The 25056-nt window shown below is 41.5% G+C and overlaps 1 protein-coding gene across 5 annotated transcripts in view; it reads left to right on the forward strand.

The window, feature by feature from the left end:
• Asap1 (ArfGAP with SH3 domain, ankyrin repeat and PH domain 1) overlaps positions 1 to 25056 on the forward strand; it is a 332543-nt gene that overhangs the window by 190348 nt on the left and 117139 nt on the right. For all 5 annotated transcript variants that reach the window (XM_027950264.2, XM_027950249.2, XM_027950256.2 and 2 more), the window contains exon 5: positions 17914 to 18059. In XM_027950264.2, coding sequence (XP_027806065.2) covers positions 17914 to 18059 — 146 coding nt within the window. The remainder of the gene's footprint in view (positions 1 to 17913; positions 18060 to 25056) is intronic.

Here is a 25056-nt window from a genome sequence, read left to right on the forward strand (position 1 = left end):
TGTCATCTCCTCTACTACACTGCACTTTCTTTGTGGATGGGGCCACTGATGAGTTTGGGTCCCTCGGCCTTCTATATGATTGCCCCCTGGGTCTGCATTATCCATTGGAGCACCCTCTAGTTGCACATAGCTTTTTAAATTTAAATTAATTAATAGTCAAGTAAGATTTAAAGGCTGTTCCTCGATGTTGCAGTAGCCGTGTTTCAAAGACTCAAGGGCCACACATGACTAATGGCTAACATATTGGTTGGTGTAGGTGTAGTATATCTCCCTCATCACAGGAGGTCCTTCCATTCAGTGCTTCTGTAGGAGAACACATGTCCCAGTGTGTTGTGTTTGCTGACCAACTCTGTTGAATTAGACCAGTGATTCTGCCCCATGGATGTTCATTAGAATCCTCTGAAGTACTCTTAAAAAACAAAAATAGGGACAGATGTCCCTTAGGCCCAGACTCTAAAGTTGTTGCAGATATTAAAGTGTAAATGATATGTATTACTTACCAAGTGAGTCTAACTTGTAGCTACAATGGAAAACTGCTGCACTGACCTGTGAACTCCTTGGTGAGGGCTGGTACTGTGACTTCCATGTCTGTTTTGTGCTTTTGTCAACATTGCTTATTCAGTAACTACTTATTGAGCACCTGTCATATGTTACTGTTTTAGATGTTGGGTACATGGGGTCAGACAGTCTCTATCTCCGTGAATGTTTTGGTCAGTGAGGGAGAGAAATGTTAGTCGGCTCATCAAACTGGAAAGTAACTATAATTAGAAACTAGAAAATGTTGTAAAGGGAAGCTCAAGGGTACAGTGAGGGGAGTGACAGTGTGAGGAAGGAGGCTGAGAGCAGGAAATGGCATTCACTGGGTGTTCATGGTGTACTGATCTAGCCCAAAGAAACCTGTGAAGTATGTGCCATTATACCCATTTAATAGATGATGGAATAAAGCTTGAAGAACCAGATGAACATGTCCAGGGTCATGCAAGGAGAGCCCAGCTGCCCAGCTCTGCCCTCAACAGCCACTCTACTCGTCTTCTGAAGTGTGGAAGGGGCTCAGCAAATGTGCAGTTAATTGCTATTATAGGCTGGAAGGGTTCTCCTTCTGAAGCTTTCTGATTACAGTTGTTAAATATTCACTAATCATGAATATTCATGAATGAGTTGTTCAGATATAATCTGTGGGGTGACTTCAGAGGTTCCCAGATAGGGGCCCCAGTAGTAATTGTGCCCATGACTTGGAAATGTGGGATGAACCCAGATCCTTACAAGCTCTCACAGACTTCTAGGGCCTGATGGGTTTCTGCAATCACAAACCAGTGTGGCATATTCAGAGTTTTGGTCAGCTTGCGTGGGCAGCACTGTGACATTTAATTCTTAAGAATAGCTAGATGAGTAAAACGGTGGTGTTGCATATCTTTCCATGATACATGCTCAGTGGAATCCAAGTTGTTCCCGTCCAAAGGTTTTGGCCTCATCCAAGGAAGCCACAAGAGGCTGAACCCTTGTGTCTGTTTCCCAATATGTTTTCATAATTTTCTTGTTTTCTCACAGTGCTTAAGTGACAGAGAAGCCTCGTGATAGTCTTTAAAGATTTAAGAAATGTTTTTTTTTATAATTCTAACTGGAAATTACCAGCAACTTAGCTTCCCAAAGTGATTTGAAAGATGGTTGAAAATTGTGAAGGGTCTTACTCTAGAATATATTATTTTTACACATTAGCTTTATCAGTATTAATTAGTAAGTAGTGTTATATTTTAAGAGAAATTATTTTTCAGATGCACATTGTCATATCTCTGTGTAAGCCCTTTAGTTTGAAATTGCTTTGGGAATTTGTCTCTCACTGTCCCTGCTGGGTACGAGGACATCTTTTTTAAAAATAAAACTGTCAACTTCTTGGGGGGCACAGGAGAATTCTCCAAGCCATGGAGTTTTCCTGTGTTGTTCCTAAGTTTTGAAGTCTTAATATTACCCATCTAGGAAACATGGTAGTTTAGAAAGTGTACCTTAGTAGTACCTGCAAAGCTTCATTTGTTCTCTCCCCCTTTTCTTTTTTGCTAATGTATGTTTAAAATAGCTAATAGTTTGTTGAGCACTGTGAAGGCTTTAAAATATAATTCTTTGACATTTCTTTCCAGACCAGAGATGGAACCTAATTCCCCTTCCCCTTGAATGCACGCCAGATTTAGTAACTGCCTTCCAATGAATGAAATATAATCAAATGTATATCATATGGTTTCCAAGGCCAGTTCTTAAAAGAGAGAGCACCCTCCCTCTGGCCCTCTTTCTGGTCGTTTTCTTGGAGGAGGTTGACCGCCATGTCCTGAGGATACTCAAGCAACCCTGTGGAGAAAGATCTCATCAAAAGCCAGCACTGGGTTGCCAACCTTGTGAGTGAGGGGCCTGCAAGCAAATCTGCTGCCCCACTCAGACCCGCAAGGGGATATATCCCTGCTTGGCACCTTGATTTCAGTCTTTGTCCTTCATGGGATGTCTGCCCTTGCCACCAGGGGTTTATGCATATGGCTCGTAAGTCAGGTATGGCTTTTGAAAAAGAAGAGCTTACCACTTCAGTGCCATTTAAATCAAGGCTAATACTGTATGTTTATAAAGTGAGAGTCCTTTGGTTCCTAGTAAGCATGGGTAGATTGAATGTTATTTTACCAAATGAGTTTAAAGCATTAATCTTAAGTAAATATACACACACACACACACATATGTTTTTCTCTGGGAATAAAGATTCAGGATAAACCTACTTCTAGGTCATTGTCGTCATCTTTATTTGTAAACAAAATTGATTTCTTTATTGGTGCATTGTAATTATACATGACAGTGGGATTCCTTATGCCACATTTGTGGATGTACATAATTTGATCAATCTTATTCCCTCATATCTTTCCTTTCTCTCTCCTCCCTCCCCCAATCTGCTTGTTCTAGATCTTTTTCTATATTTTTTTGTGTGTGTATGTGTGTGTGTGTGTGCATGCTTCCCATATGTATCTCAAACCAAAATGTGTATTTTATTATTGTATGATGGCTTCCTTAAAATTTATGCCAAGATATATTTAGAATAAATGTTAGCTTATTAGTAACACATGGTGCCCCCTAGAAATCTATAACATTGTTAATCTGAAAGTTAAGGGACTTAAACCCTTTAATTTTGGGGTGGGGGATGACAGTGGTATGTAATTTGATGAGAGTCTACTACAGCTTGATTGTTATGAGCAATTTCATAGCTTTCTCACTGCAGGAAAGAAAACAGTTGGTTTTCTCATTGCCTTCTGTTTTCTCCCTCCCGTTTTCTTTCAGTTAGAATTATGTAATAAGTAGTTTTATAAGAGAGGATTTATGCTGTTTTTAAAGAAAAAATAATGTGTGGTGTTCCCTACAGGTTTTCCTTCTGTAAAATTAATTTATTTTAAGAAATAGCTCATAATGCAAAATGAAATCTTAGATTTTTAAAGGTAAAGTACTAAATTTATCAGTGGATAGAAAGCAGGGAAATTCATTTCAGTAATTTTTTAAACATTTTTTTTCAAATTTGAAGGTGCAATATGAAATCTGTTGCAACTAGAGTTGGTAATTAAACTCGGTGTTTTACCATGATGCCATATAATGTTAATTTTAGTACTGTGGTTTTCAGTGGAGAGAGAAATTTTCTTGACAGAAAATAGATAAAAAGACAAAATAGCATTTCATTAAAAAGATAAGAAAGAAATGTCAAGGCATACAAAATCTAATGGTTTAGGAACTTTATCTTTTTGCTATATTCTGTTTGTGAATGATAACTGGATTTTTTAAAAAATCTTTTTGAATTAAAATAAGCTTATTAGTAAAAATTAATAAATTGTAGGCCCCTAGAAGTAGAGGATTTCAATAGAAATACTGCAGTGGTGATTTTTGAGCCAAGTCGGAACAAATTTCTTTGGGCCTTCAAGGCCCTTTGCATTCTTGTGGGTCCATTATTGCACTTCAGAGCTGAAAACAAACTGAAATAATGAGTTCCTTGAATGGTTCAGGAAAGGGTCCCCCCAGCCCCCGCCACCAAATGAGTATACTTACCCATAAGAACATTGCTCCTCAAATTATAGGGGATGAAATGGGAGGGACTGAAAGAATGCCTTTAGAAAACTGGAATCTCTTTTTAAAATAATCTTAAAACTCTTTTTTTTTTTTTTTAATATTTATTTATTTATTTATTTTAGTTCTCGGCGGACACAACATCTTTGTTTGTATGTGGTGCTGAGGATCGAACCCGGGCCACACGCATGCCAGGCGAGCGCGCTACTGCTTGAGCCACATCCCCAGCCCCCTTAAAACTCCTTTTTTAAAGAAGTTTCAATTTTGTATTCTAGCTATTGGCTCAAATATCCTGTTACTTGAAGTCAGAAGCTGTGTGTGTGTGTATGTGTATGTGTGGGGTGTGTGTGTGTACACACATGTCCTCCATTCTGGTCAGAGAATGAGTGCTCTCATTTTTATTGAAAATGAGTCATTTTTTATGATATGCTTCTGAAACTTACAGAGTAGACATGACAGGAAATTATTTTAAATAAATTGTGAGCACTCATTCCAGGACCGGTAGTTTGGGATTTTTTAAAGCCTCAATTCAACAAGAAAACTTCTTGGTGAATATAAGAACATGCTTCTGTGCCCTAATGGTCCTGTCTTGGTAGAAATAATAATAGCCTCATTTGTCATTCACCAGGTGAAATCGATTGTGGTTTTCGGTCCTTGTCAGCTAATCCTCTTTATGGTTTACACGAAAATTCAGATCCATGACCACCTGTAGTTTTCTCGAAGGACCTGCTCTCAGCCTTACACAGACCCCCCTTGACATTACAGGCAAGATTCTGTGTCCTACCTATACCTTGCCTCACATTGCAAATTGCATTTTGACCACTGTTGGATGACTTATGCTTCATTCAACTAGGATTCCATTTTCCTGTATTAAGTTGTAAAGCTTAATTTCCCTGTATGAAGTCTGTGGAGCAATGCAGGTCTTGGTTTTTATTTCTGTGTGTGGTGCCCTCAAGTTTTGCAGAAATCCTGCCTCCTTCATATACACCACTGGCCAGGTGGAGTATTACTTGAGTTCTTCACCCGAGACATCATCTGAAGGCAGTCTACCTGGTGGCCTGTAGCAGGCAGTCATATGTGTTTGACTCCCCTCTGTAGTTTGCTTTGTGGACTCAGATCTTGAAAGTGTTTGTTTCCAGGACCAGAGAGACCTCACCAGTTGAGACATTAGACTGAAAGATGAGTATTTATTGATTTTGATGCCCTCTTTGGATATGGAAGCAAATAAGTTATTGATTCTGAAGTGTTTATCACTGGTGATCAGTGCCGTAGAACAGAGCACTTAGGTGTTGGCAGAGGGTGACTTTGCTCAGCCACTTTGCCACTGTATGCACAGACAACAGGACATTTTCAGATCTGCTGTGTCCCAGACAGTTGATGAGACCTATTCTTTTTCTTTATGGAGAGTTGTGTGTATATGGGGGCCGGGGGCAGTCTAGAATACCTCCCTGGGGCTAGTTTTTCTTGCTGGCATTTTTTTAAGTCCCCCCACCCCCATGGGCAGGTATGATGTGTTATTAACACATCATAAGTTACAGAAGCAGATCATAAAAAATGTTATTAACATGTTTTCTGTAGAAGATTCAGATGAACTAGAAGAGGAAAATATAATCAGCCACATTTCTTTTCAAACTGTTGTGTGCATTCTGAATCACAACACGCACGCTGCGGAGCACCCTGTGGCCTCGTCCACACCTCCTTTTACAGGAGGTCTCAAGTGGAGACCTATGCTGAGGTCACGTTTGTGGGATTCATGCCACCTTTGGAGTGAGCAGTTGGAGGTGCCCAGGGAGAGGCTGGCACACCATTCCTCCTCTGACAGGAACACCGTAACAGCTGTCTGGCTTCTCAGACCTCAATTTTTCTACTTATGAAACAGAGGATGATCTCTATCCTGTCCCGTTATAAAATGAGATAAAGATACTTTTATAACCTCCAAAATATACTCTAGGTACCCTAAGGAGGGGTTCACAGTGCCTCAGAAATACTGCATTTCCCCAGCAGCCGAAACCAGACAGAACTGCCTCCTTTTGATTTCTTTCATTCCTTGAGACTCACCAGGCTGCACACCCTGAGAAGACAAGCTTCTTGTCCTCTCAGGATCTTTAGATTCAGCTGATGTTTCCTCTGTGATTTTAAATGGTTTTGTGGTCATAGATCCCTTGATATTTTCAAAACAGTACAGATTTAGACTTTCACTGAATTTAAAAAAAATGCGAAGCAGACTTCAAGGTTTTTGGAATGGCTGGAATTGAGGTCAGAGCCACTGATTTATATTAGCAGTTCATTAGATAATATATTACAGCATATGCATGTAGCATAAAATATTAATACATACATGACTTAAGTAAGTCTTGATTGGAAATATATGCTGTAAAATATTTAACTGACAGGAGTGGATGATCAAAACAGTTTGAGGAACACTGGGCTGGAGGGTATGTGCTCAGGCTAGGCACCTCACTTACCAGGACAAGACCCCAGTGAGGTTTTATTTTATCTCTAAGTCTTTTATACATAATTTACAAATCAAGACGCCAATGCTCAAAAGAATTTGAAGACATATCCAAGACCACAGAGCTAATAACCTAAATTGCCTTTGGATCACAGTGTAGGTGCTTGATGGAAGTTCATTTATTGCTAATAAAATGGGGGGGCCACAGTTTTTTTTAACAACCCTGTCTATAAGAAGACTTGCCTAAGTTGCATAGTCACACTGCAGAGGCTGCCGCAGGGGAGGAATTGGTTGTCGCCTTGCTAGCTTGTCTTGGGGGCCAGATCTCCAAGAACTGCCATTACCTGCACAGCAATCAGCAAAACAACGTGATGTGTTTTTCCTGGCAACTAAGAAGCCTGAGTGACAAAATCCCAAGAGAACACATCTCTGCCACTGCTTGAGGGAAACAATGTCCAGGTGCTGTTTGAAAGCTGAGTAACAGCCCTGTGGGACTCTGCAAGTATCTTTCTTGGCACTCTGTTAGCTGATGGATTTGACAGGGCCGCAAAATTGGGAGTGTACATGCTGAGCTTCTAGATAACACACCATGGTCTGGGGCAAGTTCTTGCTGAGCCTTGGCTGGAACTGTGAAAGAACAACCCAATTTTAGAATGGCCTTGAGAAATTAAAGGAATGAATCATCCAGAATGGCATGAAAAGAGGCCTTTAAAAAAAAAATATCCTCAGGGCTTTCTGCCTCCAAGGCCTTCCTTTAATCTTACCAGGAGACCTGTACAGTGAGCAGTGGTGGGAAGAGATGAGGAAACTGAGGCTTAGGGAAGTGCAATAACTCACTCATCAAGTAACTCTTGTTTTCAAACTAGTCAATGTCGTATCCAAGTAAATAAATCCAGCCCTCACTCCCCAGTTACATGTTTATAGTTATTATGGAGTGACTGCGTAAAAATTGAAACAAAGCATTTTTAGGGTCATGGATGAGTGGTGCTGGTTTTATGGATGTTAGGTCAAAAAGGATCTGAGCCTCAGTCTCATGAAAAGAATGGAGCACAGCACTTTTTAATACCTCAACCTACCTAGTTCTAGATCATGCATGGTGAGCTCGAGAAACCAAGATCCCATGTCAGTTTGTCTGTGTCTCTGTTGCTCAGGCAAACGCTAGCTCTTTTACTCCTGGGTGCTTTGCATGCATGTATGTTACACCGTTAGCTTTTACCTTGAATGTTCTACCCCAGGAGTTCTTTTTAGACAGCTGTTTATGGTTCAGGTTTTTATTCCATCACCTTCTCTTGTGAAACCTGACCTGCTCCCTCCGGGTTTTGTTACATGTTCATTTTCAGTCAAAAACTAAATGGATGATTTCTATAAACCATGTTAAATAGCAATATATATTTATGTAGAAGAAAGAGAATAAGGCTAGAACTATTTCTCATGTCATAAATAAATCCATTGCAGATGGATTAACTATTTCAGTATTGAAAATAGAATAAAACTAATTATTATAAAGATTAAGAACATGCTTTAAATAATATTACCCAGCTGGGGAAACAGCCTAGTGGTACAGGGCTTGACTAGCATGCAAGAGACCCTGAGTTTGATCCCCAGCAGCAAAAAAAATAAATAACTTTAGAACGTATCTTGCAAACAAATACATTGCTTTGCATTTGAAGGTTAAATTAAAAAAAAAAAAAAACAGTAAAGATTAAAAGGTTTAGGAACATAAGGCAAAAGAACCCAAAAATCTTTGGGAATAATATATATTTAGCTAATGAAATTTAACAGTTTTTGTATGGCGAAACCCACTGTAAATAAATTAAAAGGCAAATTAAAAAAATATTTGTCTGATGTTAAACAAGGAAAAACCAATTCAAACTCAGTTTTTGTATTGTATACTTCCAACACATATTTCTATGACTTTAAAAGGTGTGGGGAGCCCAGTGTGGTGGGCTATAATCCCAGCAATTCAGGAAGCTGACAGGAGGATCAAAAATTGGAGGCCAGCCTCAGCAACTTAGCAAGATCCTGTCTTAAATAATAGAGGGGCTGGGGACATACCTTGGTGGTAGAGTGTCCCTGGATTCAATCCTGAATACTAGGTAAAAAAAGGGGGGTTTTCTCACCAACAAGCAAGCAGCTAATTCTGCAGCAGACACTAGCTGAGTGCTGTTTAATTCCATTCAGTTCTGATACTGTCTACCTGAAGATACTGTCAGATTCCAAGCACACACAGTCTTCCTCCTTCTGATGCTAGTCACAAGACCCAACTTGTTTTATCTGTGCCTCTGACCTGCCAGCTATAAATTGGGGTTCCCACAACCCCTTCCTTGGACTCGATTAATTTGCTCAAGCAGCTCACAGAACTCAACACATTTACCACTTTGTTATAAAGGATATTACAAAGAATAATGGAGAACTGTATAGAATTGTGGTATGAGGGAAGGCACAGAGCATCTATTTCTCTCCTGCTGTGCCAGTTTTCAGGAACTTCTATGTGTTCAGCAACCCAGAAGCTCTCCAAACCCTGTCCTTTCAGTTTTTATGGAGACTTTTATTGCTTAGGTGTGATTGAAGCATGGGCAACTGTGTTAAAATGTGATTGGATAAAAAGGGTATGATGCAATGTTAACAGACAAGGTGGGGAACCCCAGTACTATCTATTCAGATTCTTCTCACCCCCTCTGGAGTAAGGAGGATCTTATGGTCCTATCAAGTCTAGCTCAGAGAAGTTCTCTATGGCCACCTGTGACAGAAAGGGAAAGATTCAAGTTTTTTTTGTTTTTTTAACCTGTGCCAAGGAAGAAAAATTGTACTTTTTATGATCCTTACTGAAGAGAGTTTTAAGCCAGGAATCCTGGACAAAAACCAAAATACATATCTCACTATATCATGGTTACATGTTAAAAAACATTGCTCTGTCTTACACAAGGCATTCTTACAAGATAAGAAAAAGACAACCAGTGGAAAGCTAGGTTAAGTGTATAAACAGAAAAGCAAATGTTAATATTTTATAAAATACAAAAAGTCTGATTTTCTTAAGTTTTTCATTAAAAAACACAATTACAATAAAATCATGGCATTTGTAGGTAAATGGGTGGAGTTAGAGAATATAATGCTAAGTAAAATTAGCCAAACCCCAAAACTCAAATGTCAAATGTTTTCTCTGATATAAGGATGCTGATTCATAATGGGGTTAGGGGGCAGAGCATGGGAGGATTAGATGAACTCTAGATAGAGCAAAGGGGAGGGAGAGAAAAGAAGGGGGAGTGGGGTGGGAAACACAGTGGAATGAGATGTCCATCATTACCCTAAGTACATGTATGAAGACACGAATGGTGTGACTCTACTTTGTGTAAAACCAGATATGAAAAATTATGCTCTTTATGTGTACTATGAATTGAAATGTATTCTATCATACATAACAAATTAGACTTAAAAATAATAGTAAAAAGCACAATAACATCTGTGTCCTTATGTACATTGCTGTTGGATATAATGAATATTTCCCAACAGTCCTGATTTTGTGAATATCTTTTCAGAGATAAAGTAACAGCATGTAAGAGTGTGTATATAAGAATATCTATTGCAGCATTTTTTTGGTGGGAAAAGCTGAAAGTTTCTTACTGGGAGGCTTGTTACATAAATCGTTGTAGCACTTATTGTGGAAAATAATTACAGTTAAAATAATTAGATTTATTTATATTGAATTTCGTGATTCTTATTCAGGAAAAAAAAACAAGCCATGCAATCTCATATTTAATAATGTCTCATTTGATTTTTTAAAAACTGAGAGGAATGGAGTGAAAACTCCTATATTTGTGTGTTTTAATTATGGACAAAGTTTTGCTGAGACATACTCCAGGTTACTATCTCGGTTTATTTTAAAGAAGCAGAATTGGAAAAGGGAAAATTGTAATTTTTATCTTTGTATCTCTGTGATCATATATGAATTATCTTTGGTAATTTTAAAAACAAATAGAATTTACATTTTGTAAGTGTGATTGGTGTTACAAAGAGTATATAGAATGGTATAAGAAAATTTATCACTTTCCTCTTTATGCCAACCCTGTAATTTTTCACATACTGCACGGCTTTATTACTGCAGGGGTAGCTCACAGTGCCTGTCATTTTGCATGCCTGTCATGTAGCCCATGCGTGTTTTTTGAGAGAAGGAGAATGGCTTGTTCCAGGAGACTCCACTACCTGCAGTTTGTGCTTTATTGAGTCCTTCCTGTGTGCCAGGCCCTTGCCTGGGAGTGGGCTATATGCAATTAGGTAGGGCTGAGACTCCCAGCATGGCAAGAGGTTTGCCATGCCCTTGAAAGAGGAAGGCCAAGGCCTGGAGGTCACAAACAAGAGTACTTTGGATTGGTTGTGTGACTGGTGCATATGAGCAAGCGTATCCTGGCTGTGCTCATGAAGAGAAGATGATGAGCACATGTTGCCCAGGGCTCTTGGCACAGAAGACAACTTGAGTCCAGATCCTGGAAGAGCAGCTAGGTTCCCAGGAAAGAGAAGGGAACTCAAAAAGTAAAAGTACTTTGGAGTGAGGGATGGTACTTGGCATTTCATAAATACCTACCATGTGCCAGAGATGGAGGAGGCAAATTGTAGGCTCTTCTCATCTATTTCCCATAATAATAACCTGTCAAGTAGGTATTATTACAGTTATGGAAGCAGAATCAGTGATAAATTGCCCTAGACCCACATCTGGTTAATGTAAGACCTGGGATTTGATCCATACTTATCTGAATCCTCCCCAAAATACCATATTTAAATTTATACCTGATGTCCATTAGCATTAGAATCAGATCTCAATCTAACAAAAGTAAAGATATTTTTTAAGGGCTTGCCATGTATTTTATAGCCAGCACCTCATTTACCTATGAAATGGAGGCTCAGGAAGGTTAAGTACATTTCCAAGGTCACACATGGCCAGTTAGGACCCAAGTAGGGATTCAGACCCAGGTCCCTTTGCCCCTCAGGCCTATGCTCTTGTGTTCCTCCACCGAAGGATGCCTGCAGACATTTGGTTGTGCTTGGAGATAGATTTATGATGGTTGATCTGGAGGCCTTATTATACTTCCTGAATAGAGAGCAGCCGTGAGGTTTTATAGTGTCTTTTGTTGTTTTCCAAAGGAGCTTTCATATTCATTGTGACATTTTCACCTCTTGGCAGTCAGTGAGCCGAACATGTATTAAGCTTGTTTTGTAGATGAGGAAATTGAGGTCCCTGAGAAGTTTAGTCACTTGACCAGTGTTACATAGTAGAAGCTGGAGCTGAGACCTAGATTTTTCAAGTCCCCCCAATCACCCAGTCTCTGGTTCAAATTGGAAGTCTTCTCATGGTCCCAGAACTTAACCAAAAGTATGGGTTAAGAGCGCAGGGTCAGGAATCCGTGCCTGTCACCACTGCTTGTTAGCTGTATGACTTTGGGCAACCTGTTTAGCCCCTCTAAACCATTTCAACTTCATAAAACTTGAGCTTTAAACAAGATAATGAAGGGAAAATATTTAGCACAATTCCTGGCATATAAAAGATTCAAAATTTTTAGTGCTACCTGTTTGTGAACTGTTAGCGTTGTGGCTGGCGTGTCATGACAGGACTGTCCTCTGCACTTTGTTCCAGCCCTTAACTGTGGATTCCAAGCAGGTGCCGTGGCATAGGAGACTCTCGCTTCCATGAGAGTCTCGTTTGCCAGTGGAAAAAATGTGCTACAGAATCAAGTGACGCTGGGTTCTAGTCCTCCTTTACCCCAAGTTTTATTCATCTGTAAGGTGCTTCCCTTGGGGACCTTTGCATGAGCTTTAGGCTGTTCCCTGTGATGGGTCCTATGCAGTCAGTGCTTCATCAGTGGAAGCCATTATTACAGGACCTAAGAAGCAAAGCTTGAGTCAGCAGTTGAGTGAGGAGGTTTTATGAAAAAGGCCCAATTTGGTGAAGTGTGACACAGGATGACAGGTAGGCAGCGAGTCCTCAGAGAAAGGCCTGCTGAGCATGTGCTATGGTTTGTAAATATTTGCAAGTTCTCACTGGATGACTGTACCAGGTATGCTTAAAAAGTGTTGGATTTTAGTGTATTCTTGAGGCACTTGCCAACCTCTAGGAAAGGTAAGCTCGGAATTTTACTGATTTCGGAGTATTGTCCGCCACTACTGCCAGCTGGTCAGAGGTAAACGCCTGGCTTCACTGCGGAGGCCAAGGACAGGCAGCTGATGTTGTCATTGTAAATATGCTGTTAGCACTTGGCATGTGGTTTCTCACTTAATCTTTATGACACTTCTGGGAGGTAAGTACTGTGGATATTTCTGTTTTGCAGGTGGGAAGGTGAGGCTTAGAAAGATCAGTTATTTGACCAAGTACCACACAGACAGCAAGTGATAGAATGGGAATTTGAAATTAGGTGTGTCCCACTTTGTACTCGGGAGTGCAGGGAGGGGGAAACACCTCTCACCTCTTATATTCAGTGAGAGGGGCCTGTAGATTAAGCTATCAAAAGCCGGGAGAAAGGTTTATAGTATATCAATGGGAGCCTCACAGAAAAGAAGTGAAAACCTCCCAGCCTGGGAGCTTATATACCATTTTAATAAAGGGCCATAGACTGTGGAGAATTAAGAAGAAAGGGAAAAGGAGGCTTGGGTTTCTAGGGCAGTGGATTGTAGGAAGGTAAATAGATAGGGACACAAATGGAAGGTGAGGATGGTTCTAGTGATGTTTGTTTATGCAGACGTACCCTGTTCCCCCACAAGGGTTTTTCAGCTCCTAAGAGGGGAGAAGGAAAACACCTTCACAAAGTAGGAGGCCTGTGCTGTCTTTGGAGAGCAGAGGGTGGGCAGATTCCTGCCTGTCCGCTGCTAATTACCTTCAGCTCCATTCAGTATTTAGTGGTGGCATATTCTGATCCCCATCTGGGGAAAGTGCCCAGCTCTGGGATCAGAAAGGGCCTCGGTTTAAATTCCCTGATTTATGAGTTCTGTGATCTTGGGCATTCTCTGTACATAAGGTGGTGGTGGTTATTTCCATCTCAGCAGACTTGGTAGTAAGAGGGAATGCAGTCGTATACATAAAGGCCGAATGTGTGACTAGCAGCCACTGAATGACCCAGAAACCAGCTGCTGTCTCTGTTCTGACTTGACTAATGAGTCCCTGCTGATTGCCTGGTATGGGCGTAGGGGTCACATGCTGGAGTGTATTCGAAGACCCTGTTACAACACAGAGCATGTCAGGTGGTCAGTAAACGCTAATTACCTCCCCAAAGATATGCTGGCAGTTGACATCCTGATAGAGTGACCCTTTCTGATTTACTTGGTAAAACTGTATTTGGGATTTTTTTTTGTCTTTCTTACAGTAAGTGTCCTGAATGCCAGAAATCTCACAAATGTTGAGAAAGAGTGGGTCCTCTTACTGGATGGACCAGATTGCTCCCTTTCCCTGTTCTTCCATCCAGTCTCTCCCCTCTCCTGGTTACCCATCCCATGCTGCCCCACACTCCTGAATGTTTTCTAGTGAAGATCTTACAACAGCTTTCTCCCACTGTCTTGGACCTCTTGAAGGATCCATCCATTTCCTGTTCCACTAGTCCCTCTTCAGTCACACTCATCCCTGTTGTGCATCCCCGGAGCCTGCTACTTCCTCCTCTTTCTGGACCCGGAGCTGGCATCCCCTCAGATAGCTGTATTCCTCCACACTCCGTCCCCCTCCCCCAGCTGTTTCCTCCTCCAGAATCATGTCTTGCCTCTCACTCTGCAACCCTGTTGAAGATCTGCTTGATAAACTCTTAGTTTTGTACAAAGATGTATGTGTGTGTGTGTGCGCGCGCATGCATGTAAGACCTTTTTAGTAAATTGTCACTGTTAGATTTATAATGCGTATGTTAAAAATACATTAAAACGTGAGGCCTGCACACCTATGCTATTTGATATTGCATATGCCTTGGTGTTATAACAGTCACAGGTAAGTAACAATGGCTGACATTTTGGGGGTCTGTGCTACAAGCCAGGCACTATTTTAAGCACTTGATATTTAATTTTCATAATTTTTATTCTTGTAGGATTGTTGTTATTATTCCCAAGATATTTTTTTCTAAACTGCTATATCTTAAAATGTGTATGTACATAAGAAAATTATGTGTATGTACCCATAACATATACATTACTATATGGGGACACAGATACACACATATAGACTACCTGGTTATTCAGTTGTACAGTTAACAAAACATACAGGATCTAGCCTGCACTTACTCATCTGGTCTTACCTTCAGCCTCTCTCACATCAGATTTTATGTTTCAGCTATTTAATAAGCATAATTCTTCCCTTACAGAGTCCTGGTGCTGGTGAAATAGGAGATTATGGGAGGCATTTGGGTCAGAGGAAATCCTCAACATGTGCTGGCTCCCTTACCATGACCCCTCTCTTCTTAACTGAGTCCATCTTGGTTTTCGATGAATCCGTCATCACGGGTAGACTGTGCTGCTTGCAGTTCCTCCTAACCTCTGACTGAGACTCCAGTTCAGGACAGTGTCTGCGGCTGGGCCTGGGGGATGGAGAGAGATTGGAATAGGGTAGGGGACTGGGGAACCATTCTGTCATATATTATTTCTTAAACTTCATGGTGAGTACATGGATGTAGTGTTAATCTAAACATTTACTGTTACTTCATTTGGAATATTTTATAATTTTAAGCAAATAGACAACCTGTGTACGAGTGTTCACCACTGAGATGCTTCCCTTGGAAATAGTTGAAATGCACATATTTTTTCACTGTCCTCCTAAAGCAGAAAAAGAGTGTGTGTGTGTGGTGAGCTTCTCAATGGTAAGTGAGGCCTCTCAGGCCCAGAAAGAAGGTATCGGGGACAGCTGTAGTAGGGAGGGTGATCAGACGTGTGTGCACTGTCTGTTGAGCTGCTGCTGTGCCCTTCCATGGGTGTTTTTCTGAGTCACTTTTCTGTATAAACTTAGGCAGTAACCAGAACTGCATTTCTTTCTTTTTTCTTAATATCTCAGCCAGAAACGCTGATATCTGCTGCAGGCATTGTGAAGTTTTAATGTGCTGATGATTAGAAGGCTACTGGGGCCTCGTTTGATTTCTTTGGCCTACTCTGACACTTCCTTCCCAAGTTATTCCCCATCCAGACTCATGTGCTTTTTCCTAAGTGCCCATTGCTCCTGTGCTGTTATGGAGGGTGTTTGAAAGTAAAAATTTAAAATAATTCATGTCAGTTGTGGAATAGCCTAGGAAATTCAGAACAGAATGCTCTTAACTTTGTGAAAATGAGTTTGGTGAATCCAAGTCGAAGGACTTACTGAGCCCTAGCTTTGTAAGTCCAGCTCACTGGAAGATCCAGATCACAGTGCCTGTTGGGTGGGGATGCAGAGGTGAACTGCCCCTCGTGGCCGGTGCCAGGGAAAGATTTTATGTGTAAAAAAGTGGTAGGCCGTGGAAAGTAGTGCAGTAGAAGTACAGAGAATGGTGGGTAAGGGACAAGCATTCCAAGCTTAAAGGAGGCTTTACAGAGAGGAAGTAGTGTTTTGGATTAAGCCTTTAAACTTCTGACTTTGACAGACACCTATCTGCTCATTTGTTCATTCATTAAGTACTGTGCATCCACCGAGGGCTTCTGTGCAAATGCACGATTCTCTGCACCACTGGAGGGAAGAGGAGAGAGGGAACTGAACGTGGGACATCTGAAGTGCTTCCATGTAAAGGCAGTTGAGTTGCCTCCACTCAGATTGCAGTGCAAGCCATCTTCCATGCCTTTACTTCAGGGGTGTGGGGAAACGTAGTACTCCTTTCTTTTCCACAAGCCTACCAGGATTGGGAACCTGTACATCCACGATGAATGGTAATGTCTGCCACCAGAGTTAAAAGATCTGCACAATTTGACAGAGTCACACAGGGTGCTGTGTTGATAACATAGCGAGAACAGCAATAGAGAGACCAAAGCCAAGAGATGAGATAACGTAAGGCTGTTGGCATGGGGATAAGAAATTGTCAGTTTTTTAGGATGAACTTTAAAGGTAGATGGAGCTGGGTTTGCCCATGGACTGCATCTCAGGTGTGAGAAAGAGAAAAAACAAGTATGTCTTGGTGGATTTTGTCATTATGCCATTAAGAAGTCAGTGGGACGGGGTTGTGGCTCAGTGGTAGAACGCTTGCCTAGCATGTGAAAGGCACTGTGTTCTGTTCTCAGCACCACATATAAATAAATAAAATAAAGGTTCATTGACAACTCAAAAAATATTGAAAAAGAACAAAGAACTTAAGTCAGTTGTTTGCCATTGACTGATTGAGATAAGGAAGTATGGAAAAGGAGGTTGGGAGAGATGAAGTGTTTGTTTTAGACATGTTAACATAGAATACAGTTATTGGACCTCTAAGTGGTGATAGTAAAGAGATGGTTGAATGTACAAGTCTGTATTTTAGGGCAGGAGTATAAATTTGGTAGTTTTCAGCTAATAAAAAGTATTTCAACCCTTCAGTCTGAGATCTCGAAAGGAATAGGCATAGGTGGAGAAGAATAAAGTCCCAAAGACAAATCTGGGACTTTCTAACATGGCGAGGTTAGACAGATGAGGAACCGACAAAGACAGTGAAGACAAAGGAGTGCCATAAGGTGAGGAGAGTCAAATGAGTGACATCCCAGAAGCCACCCAGAGGAAGAGTTGTGCAGGTGGGAGTTAGTTATGGAGCATTCGTCCTAGTAGAGAAATATTTATACACCTGGTGTCTACTCCACAGCACTGCAGTACCACGAGGGAGACATCAGCCCCACTTTATAGATTGGAAAGCAAGAGCTCAGGGATTCATAAGACTTATGCCTATTGTGTGCCAGCTAGGGTAGTAAGCATGGAAGTTAAAACGGACCAATGAAGTAGCAGGCTCATAGGTGGCGAAACCAGACTTCAAGCATGGGTGCACCTAGTCCAGGCCTGCACGTTCCACACTGCACGTTCCACTACTGTATGCAAAGCCTCATACAGTATTGCTCCTCCTACTTGGGGTGTGACAAGATTAAAGGAAACTAAGATTAGCTGCAGGGAAAGAAATGTGACACAACAAATTCATTTTCCTTTTGCATTCCAAGATTGGTTTTCTAAAAATTTTATGTGTGATTTCTTAATCACTTGAAAATATGAGACCTATGTGACTGTCTGACTATACAGGAACTAGTGGATCAATCAGGATATAAATGAGCTAAATAATGTAAAAGAAAAAGGGGAAGCTTCCTTTAGGAGAGTGAGAACATTCAGTGTCCTGCGACCCACCTTCTGTTCAATAAGTAACTGATGCTGTTGCTCTGCTTCTCTTTCTAGAGTTTGCAGTGATCGGTGTACAGAACAACTCTTCACTGTAGCAAATGATAACTCGGTTCCTTTTCTTTTTTAGACCATGTACAAAATGAAGAAAACTATGCACAAGTTCTTGATAAGTTTGGGAGTAATTTTTTAAGTCGAGACAACCCCGATCTTGGCACTGCTTTTGTCAAGTTTTCTACTCTTACAAAGGAACTGTCCACACTGCTGAAAAATCTGGTAAGTCATTTCTTGTGTGATTAAAAAGAATTGTAGTCTAATCAAAGCATAAGATCATATATAGAGAACAGTTCCCTATTCTTTTCCCCAACCCTTGGGCCTAGGGATGAAAAAGAATAAAAATTAAAAGTTGTTTTCTCCTAGATATGGAGGTCATTTTTTTTTTTAATTCCATTGTGACATTACTAGGATTTGAACCTGAGGCCCAGATGATAGCAGGGTCCTTTTGTCAAAGCCAAGAGAAACTACTTAATTTGAACTCTTCCCTATTCTACCGATTTTTGAAGATAATCTTTAGCAACTTTTGCTTTTTAACTAGTTAAGAGTGATAAGATTTCTTTATCTGATATGAATTGCAAGTATTGTACCTCACTTGTGTGAAGACGGTCTTGCATTTTGTTCCTGATTTACAAATAACAAACCTCCCTCAACTCCCCCACATCCTTGACCCTGTCTCCCCTACAAGAGAAAGTTTCAGACTTTGATGACAGGAAGAATAACTGCAAATCAGGGATACTAGAGTCAGTGACCAAGGAGGTGGACACAGATGGGATGGAGTGCCAGGCAGTAGTGTCACAGGTTTTGCTCTAACCCTCCTCGACCCGTGCACGATTCACACATGGAAAGGCCAGTGCTCATCATGTTGGCTCTCCTTGTGGATTGATTGATTGATTGTTTTGGTGAAATATTCTTGGAGAGCCATCACACTTCCTCATGAATTAATTTAATCAAGTCTCTTTTGTGCCTGAGTACAAGGAGGTCACAGATGCCGGAGGAAGAGGATTTCTGTTGTTAGCTGGCTGAAGAGTAGCTGTTCCACCCTTCTCCTGCCCCCAATCCCTAGCATTCACTTTTGCCCAGTTAGGGATCCAGGTCTGAGCTCAAGATGTCCTCATGCTGGGTCAGTGGCTCATACACCACCTAGGCTTCTGTGCCTTCAGTGATAATCTTGTCATAAAGCCACCTGATACAAAAGAGCTGACACATGAAGACAACCTGTTTGAAAAACGTCAACTGCCCTTCTTCAGCCTGTTGCCCTGCATATTGGACCAGTCAGAATAGTCTTTTTAAATACGTGTGTATGTGTCTGACTTCCTGCCATTCTAATTGGTGGTTTATACTGTCGAATTAGCCTTACACTGACAATCAGCTAAACTAAAGGAAAATAAATGCCAAATATAAAAATGTTTATTCTTTTCAAAAACTTGAGAAGGATAATTTTGAGCACAGGAACTAATGTTTTACACCTTTAACAAGACCACAGTATTGTTGCAAATCTTAGACTGGCAGAATTTCTTTTATTCAAAAGAGGGCCCACTCCTGTCCTTCCTTCTGGGTGTTGCCTGCCTTTTTGCTGGTCATGTTGCACAAAAGGTGGTGTGGTGGGAAGAAAGGTGGTAAACAAGACTGACAGAGTTCACTTTGACAGAGAAGGACTCAGGGAGGAAGTTGTTTTCCCTGATATCTTGCTCCCTTTGTTTCTAGGAGAGCAAATGTATTTGGCCTAAGTTAAGAGTCATTCCCTTCAAGGTTCCTGCACCAGTAGTCCCTGCTACTTAGCTACCACGTAGATTGCTTCTAAACTTTGTGCGTGTGTATACGTGTGTATGCACCAGCCAGTTGAGCAAGGGTCCATTGTTGGTGTTTGCGTATCTAATAACACTGCTTATCTCCATGTAAAAACAACAGATCTTCATTGAATACCTTTGATGAACCTGGCCGTGTGGTGGGTGCTTTTTTGTGGATGATCTCCATTTAACATGTTCCAGCAGGCCAGTGTTTATTATCCCTGCAGGCCAGATGAGGACCCAGAGCACACTGAGATTGTGTACTTGGCTCATTCATGCTGTTAGTAGATGCGAACCCAGCTTTCTGTCTCTGAGGCTACAGTCTGAACCTCGCTATAGATGCTGCCTGTCACCTTATGCTCTCTGGTTGTCCTGCCTTCCTAGCTAGAAGTGCTGATCTAGCTATGCCCTCAGATCAGATACACTCTAAGCTGCAGGCCTGTTTCCGCAGCCACTCCCTGTAGAATAAAAGTCTAGGAAAACCTTAAAGAAATGGCTGGAAGACCTACTTCGTTTCAAAAAGAAAATAAAGGCATACTTGGGAGCCTGAGGCAGGAAGATCACAAGCTCTAGGCCAGCTTAAGCAACTTAGCAAGACTGTCTTAAAATAAAAAGGGCAGGGTATGTAGCTCAGTGGTAGAGCATCCCTAGGTTCAACCTCCAGTTCCACAAAACATAAATAGTATACAAAATGAAAGCAAACATTTTCCCTTTGAAGGTGGCAGTGGCGGACCTGGTGATGGGGCAGGTAGAATGGGTTTGCGCTCTGGGTTGGTTATTGAGACAGTCCCAGAGGTGCTGCAGCCTGAGAGCAGCAGTGGCTTGTCACTTCCCTTCCTGTGCTTGACCAGGAGAACCTGATCTGCCTAGATTGGTGGGGCACACCTTGAAGCTCAGGGCTCGGGGGAACCAGAGAGGGGTTTCCTGGTCTGCTTGCAGTACCTGCAGTCCACACTGAGGAACACTCCCATCGGACACTGTCCGATGGGAGTGTTCCTCAGTGGAGTCTCGATCATCCCATTTCCTTAGACTAGTGAAGACTGGAAGGAAGCGAGAAGCAAAAATTAATGAGTCAAAACAGAAAAAGGTAAAAGAAAATACTTGGATATTATTTAGACTTTCAAAATTATATCTTCAAAGACACCAGTGTCTCTTGTTCCAAGTCTAAGTGCTAAATACTGAAAAGCCTCATTTTCTAATTAAGATATTGCTTATAAAGGGTATTTTAATAGTTCATACTAAAACATTACTTGTTTTTATGGAAGAAAAGGAAAGGATAGCTTTTGGGCTAGGTCTCATAATAGCTTTCTGCTTTTGACTAACCTTAGGTGGGGAAAGCCTTTCAACGCGTGTGTTAATTCTGAGCAGTTGGAATTTCGAGTGCATTGTGTCCAGGCGTTCTTGCAAGAGTGGTTCTGAGAAAGACGAGCACACTAAGCAACGATGGCTTTCTTACCTGCCATGCAGATGTTTTGTTTTGTTTTTCCTTTTTCTGAACTTTGAATGATTGCAAAAGGCATGACAATCAAGTGGAATGTTGTTGAAAACTCACAAGAGCTACAAAGTTGTTGATATTATGTTACATACGGCTGAGACTGCTTTTAGTTAACCAGCTTCTAAGTTTTAACTGACGTCTGAGGATGGGCAGAGGATTGCAATTTTCAGTGAGTCCTGTGAACTCATCCTGGAGTTAACACATGAAGTTGGTTTTAAAGTAACTTGCTTTTCTTACTCCCACTTTCCCCCAAGTTATTTAAAATGCTTCTTTTAAAAAGTTACCCTACCTTGTAATGTAGGATCCGAGAGTCTGAATTGCAGGTGGAGAGAGGAATCAGAGTTTGGTCTTAATCACACCTGAAATCCAGTCTCCTACAACCAGCCCAGTAGCCTTAGGCAAATCTCTTAGTTTCTCTAAAGCAACTTCCTACCTGTGAAAGAACTAACAGTGCTGTTTCTTCCCAATGTGGTCAGGGAAGTAAATCACTGAACGTAACACCTGACCCATGGGATGTGCTTAAAAAATGGAAGCTTTCATTATTATTCATGTCTTCCCCTTTGATCATTGTGGTAACTCCAGTGTCAAAGCAGGCATCATTGTTTTATAGATAAGTACACCAATTTCCCAAAAAACACTATACCTAGAAAGTGACAGAATTAGGGCTGTGAGCATAAGTTCTCTGCTACAGGTGATGCTGCTTCAGCAGTACCAAAGCAACCACGGCTGTGGGAATCCCACAGGACTCCACACTCACTAGCTCTTGAGATCCCATAGGAAGGATTTAAGGCTAATCACACAGGATGACAAGCAGAAATCTAGGGGGGTATGGCCCTCACACATTTGGGGGGTACTAAGTATTTTGGACCTCTTTCTTATTCTGTTCTCTCATACCCCCTTATGCAGTTTGTCCCCCCGCCCTTTTTAGCCCCCCAGCAAATTTTCTTTGTGAGGGTCATGATCACCTGCTCACAAGGGGTGAGTGTGAACAGGTCTTGAAGCAGTAGTCCCCTGATAGGTTAGGAATAACTGTGACTAGGAGAGGTTTGGCATACCAATTCCCATTTTCCAGATGTGTGTCTGTTTGGGTAAGGCTCCTGTGATTTCCAGTCCTATGACCTGTGGACTCTGATGGATAGGACATTGGTCCTCCCTTTAAACTACCACCCTACATTTTCCTTCCCTCATTGCTCATGGCTGAGGAGCTACCTGACGCTGTGGCCACTGAGAGCTGAACTAAAAAGTTTGTGTTGGGTTAGCTTGAAAACTGTTTGGAGGGGAGGGGTCTATTTCTGTCTTTTGATTTCCTTCATCAGTTTTAGCACATTGGAAATAGTGAAAGTATTAGATGGTAGTTCTCAAACTCTTGGGTCTTGGGGCCCCAATCTCAAAATTGATTTAGGATATGAAAGACTTTTTGTGTATATTATTTCTGTCCACATTTACTGTCTTAGAAATGAAAACCAAGAAAATTTTATGTATTAATTTCTTAAGATAATAAACTTGTGTTCCCTTAGAAGCCTATTTTTTATGAGTACCCCCCCCCCAAAAAAAAAAGCATGGTGGTGGTTTTACATTTTTGCACATGCTTTCAACCTGACTTGGTAGAAGGCCGCTGGCTTCTCACATGCACCTCCATGTTGGGTGGTATTGAGATGAAGCGGGTAAAGTGTGGCCACACACAGGTCTGTATGGGCAAAGAAAGTATTCAAGGTAATTATGGTAATTATTGTTTTTGATACTACATCAGAATTTGACAAGTGATATCTTAAGTTAGCCATGGAAATTAAAAAAGAAAACAAAAATAGAAGAAGTTACCCATGTAAACCAAACATATAATGGAGCTTTAACTATTCAGATGCTGTCAAGCCTGTGGTGACAAATACAAGTGTTTCAAATTTTTGGCTTTCTCTGAAAGCTCTCGTTTTATCATTACCAATAGATTCTGTCAGTTGTTTACCTTGAAGTGACAGCCTCCCCTCAACTGATTTTAGAGATAAGTTTAACATATGATACCCAGATCTGAACAACCACAGTTTGCCAGTTTTTCTTTCAAGGAAAAAAAAAAAATGGTGTTTATTTTGCCAACTTTTTGCCTCTGTGACAAAGCACTACAGATAATTAACTTTAAAAGGATTTATTTTGGCTCATGGTATTGGAGCTCTTAGTCTGCAATCAGTTGGTTGGCCTGTTGCTCTGGCCTGTGGCAAGAGTGAGTGGCAGAGCGAAATTGTTCACCTCAAAGCCAGGAAGCCAAAAGTGTGGGGATAAGAAGCACTTTGGATCCTGGGTCCCCTAATCCCCTTCAAGGGTGTATCCACAGTGACCCAAGGCCCTCCTCACAAAGATTTTCCCACCTCTGGATAACACTACCCTGGGGAGAGAGAAATTTGGGGATACAGAGAAAAACATCCTGAATCTCAATAGAATCACCTATGAACTGTTGGAATGCAGCTCAGGAGCAGTCCAGCCTGCATGCTTGCCCTCCTGTCCTTGGAAGCAGGAAGTACCAAGGTGTGAGGGCAGTGTGCAAACACCAAGAACACTGTGCAAACTGTGACCACCCCCACCTCTAGTGCAGCCCCTGCTATCTATCGATATTTATTAAAACCTCAGACCAAGGCGTTCCTTCCCATGTCTAGAGAGCCTGCATCGTCTGCTTTCCTAAGTACATCTCTGTGCCTCAGTATCTGACACATGCTGAAATTCTTTTCCATCACGTATGTCAAGGACCCTGTCATCCTTAGTTTAGCTCTTCCTCTCTGGGAGCTTCTTGCTTTCCCCCTCCCCCACCCAGTGACATGGGGACTAAGCCTTAACACATGGGCCTTTGAAAGACATTTAAGATCCAGGTTTTAACACTCCACTCCTGGCCTCCAGACACTCATGTCCACCTCACAGCACAAAGACAGTGAACCCATCCCCAGGAGTCTCAAAGTATTAACTGTTCCACTGATGTTCAAAACTCCTAGTCCAAAGTTTCCTCCAGGACTCAAACGCAGCTGTGAACCCCTGTAAAAATAAAAAAATTGATGTGCTTTTAAGATACAGTGGTGGATAAAACATGCAGGCATAGGGTAAACATTTCTATTCCAGAAGGAGGAATAGGAAATAGGAGGGTTCAGCCCAAGGCAGATGGATACCCAGCAGGGCAGACATGAAATACTAAAGCTCCATGTCTGGTGTCCAGGGCACACTGTGTAATGTGGGCTCCTAAAGGGTTGGGCAGCCCTGCCCCTATGGTCTCGTTGGCAGCAGTGCACATGGGCACTCTCCTAGGCTGGCTTTGCATGGTGCCTGTAGCTTCGCCTGACAAGTGTGGCATGTTGCTGGCACCTCTACTTCCTTGGTTCTCCCTTGTAGGTTTGGCTTGACTCCCACAGCTTCCCTACCCTTTGTCCTGTCGGGGGCTACTCTGATCCTGCCCGGATTCCTGGGTTTTTCTGAAATTTTGGTGGAAGCTGCCCTGACCCCAGAACTCTGGTAGTCTATATACCTGTGTTTTAAACAGCTTTTTTCTCTGCTATCACTGAAAGACCCAGCAAGAACAATATAGAAGAGGGAGAGTTTAATTGAGGGTTCACAGTTTCAGCGGTTTCAGTCCATAGACCTCTGGCTCCATTCCTTGGGGTTCAAGGTGAGGCAGAACATTATGGTGGAAGGGTGTGGTGGAGGAAAGCAGGTCATATGATGATCAGAAAGCAGAAACTAAGGTCAGCTTATCCAATATATTACCCCAAAGGCATTCCCCCCAGTGGCCCACCTCCTCCAGCCACACCCTACTTGCCCACAGCTACCACCAAGTTAATTCCTATCTGGTGATTGATGTACTGATTAGAGTAAACCTCTTAAAACCCAGTCATTTCATCTCTACACCCTCTAGCATTGTCTCACACAAGGGCTTTTGGGGGACAACTCATACCAAGACCATAAT

Source organism: Marmota flaviventris, chromosome 15 (assembly GCF_047511675.1).
Source record: "Marmota flaviventris isolate mMarFla1 chromosome 15, mMarFla1.hap1, whole genome shotgun sequence".
NCBI classification, from domain to species: Eukaryota; Metazoa; Chordata; class Mammalia; order Rodentia; family Sciuridae; genus Marmota; species Marmota flaviventris.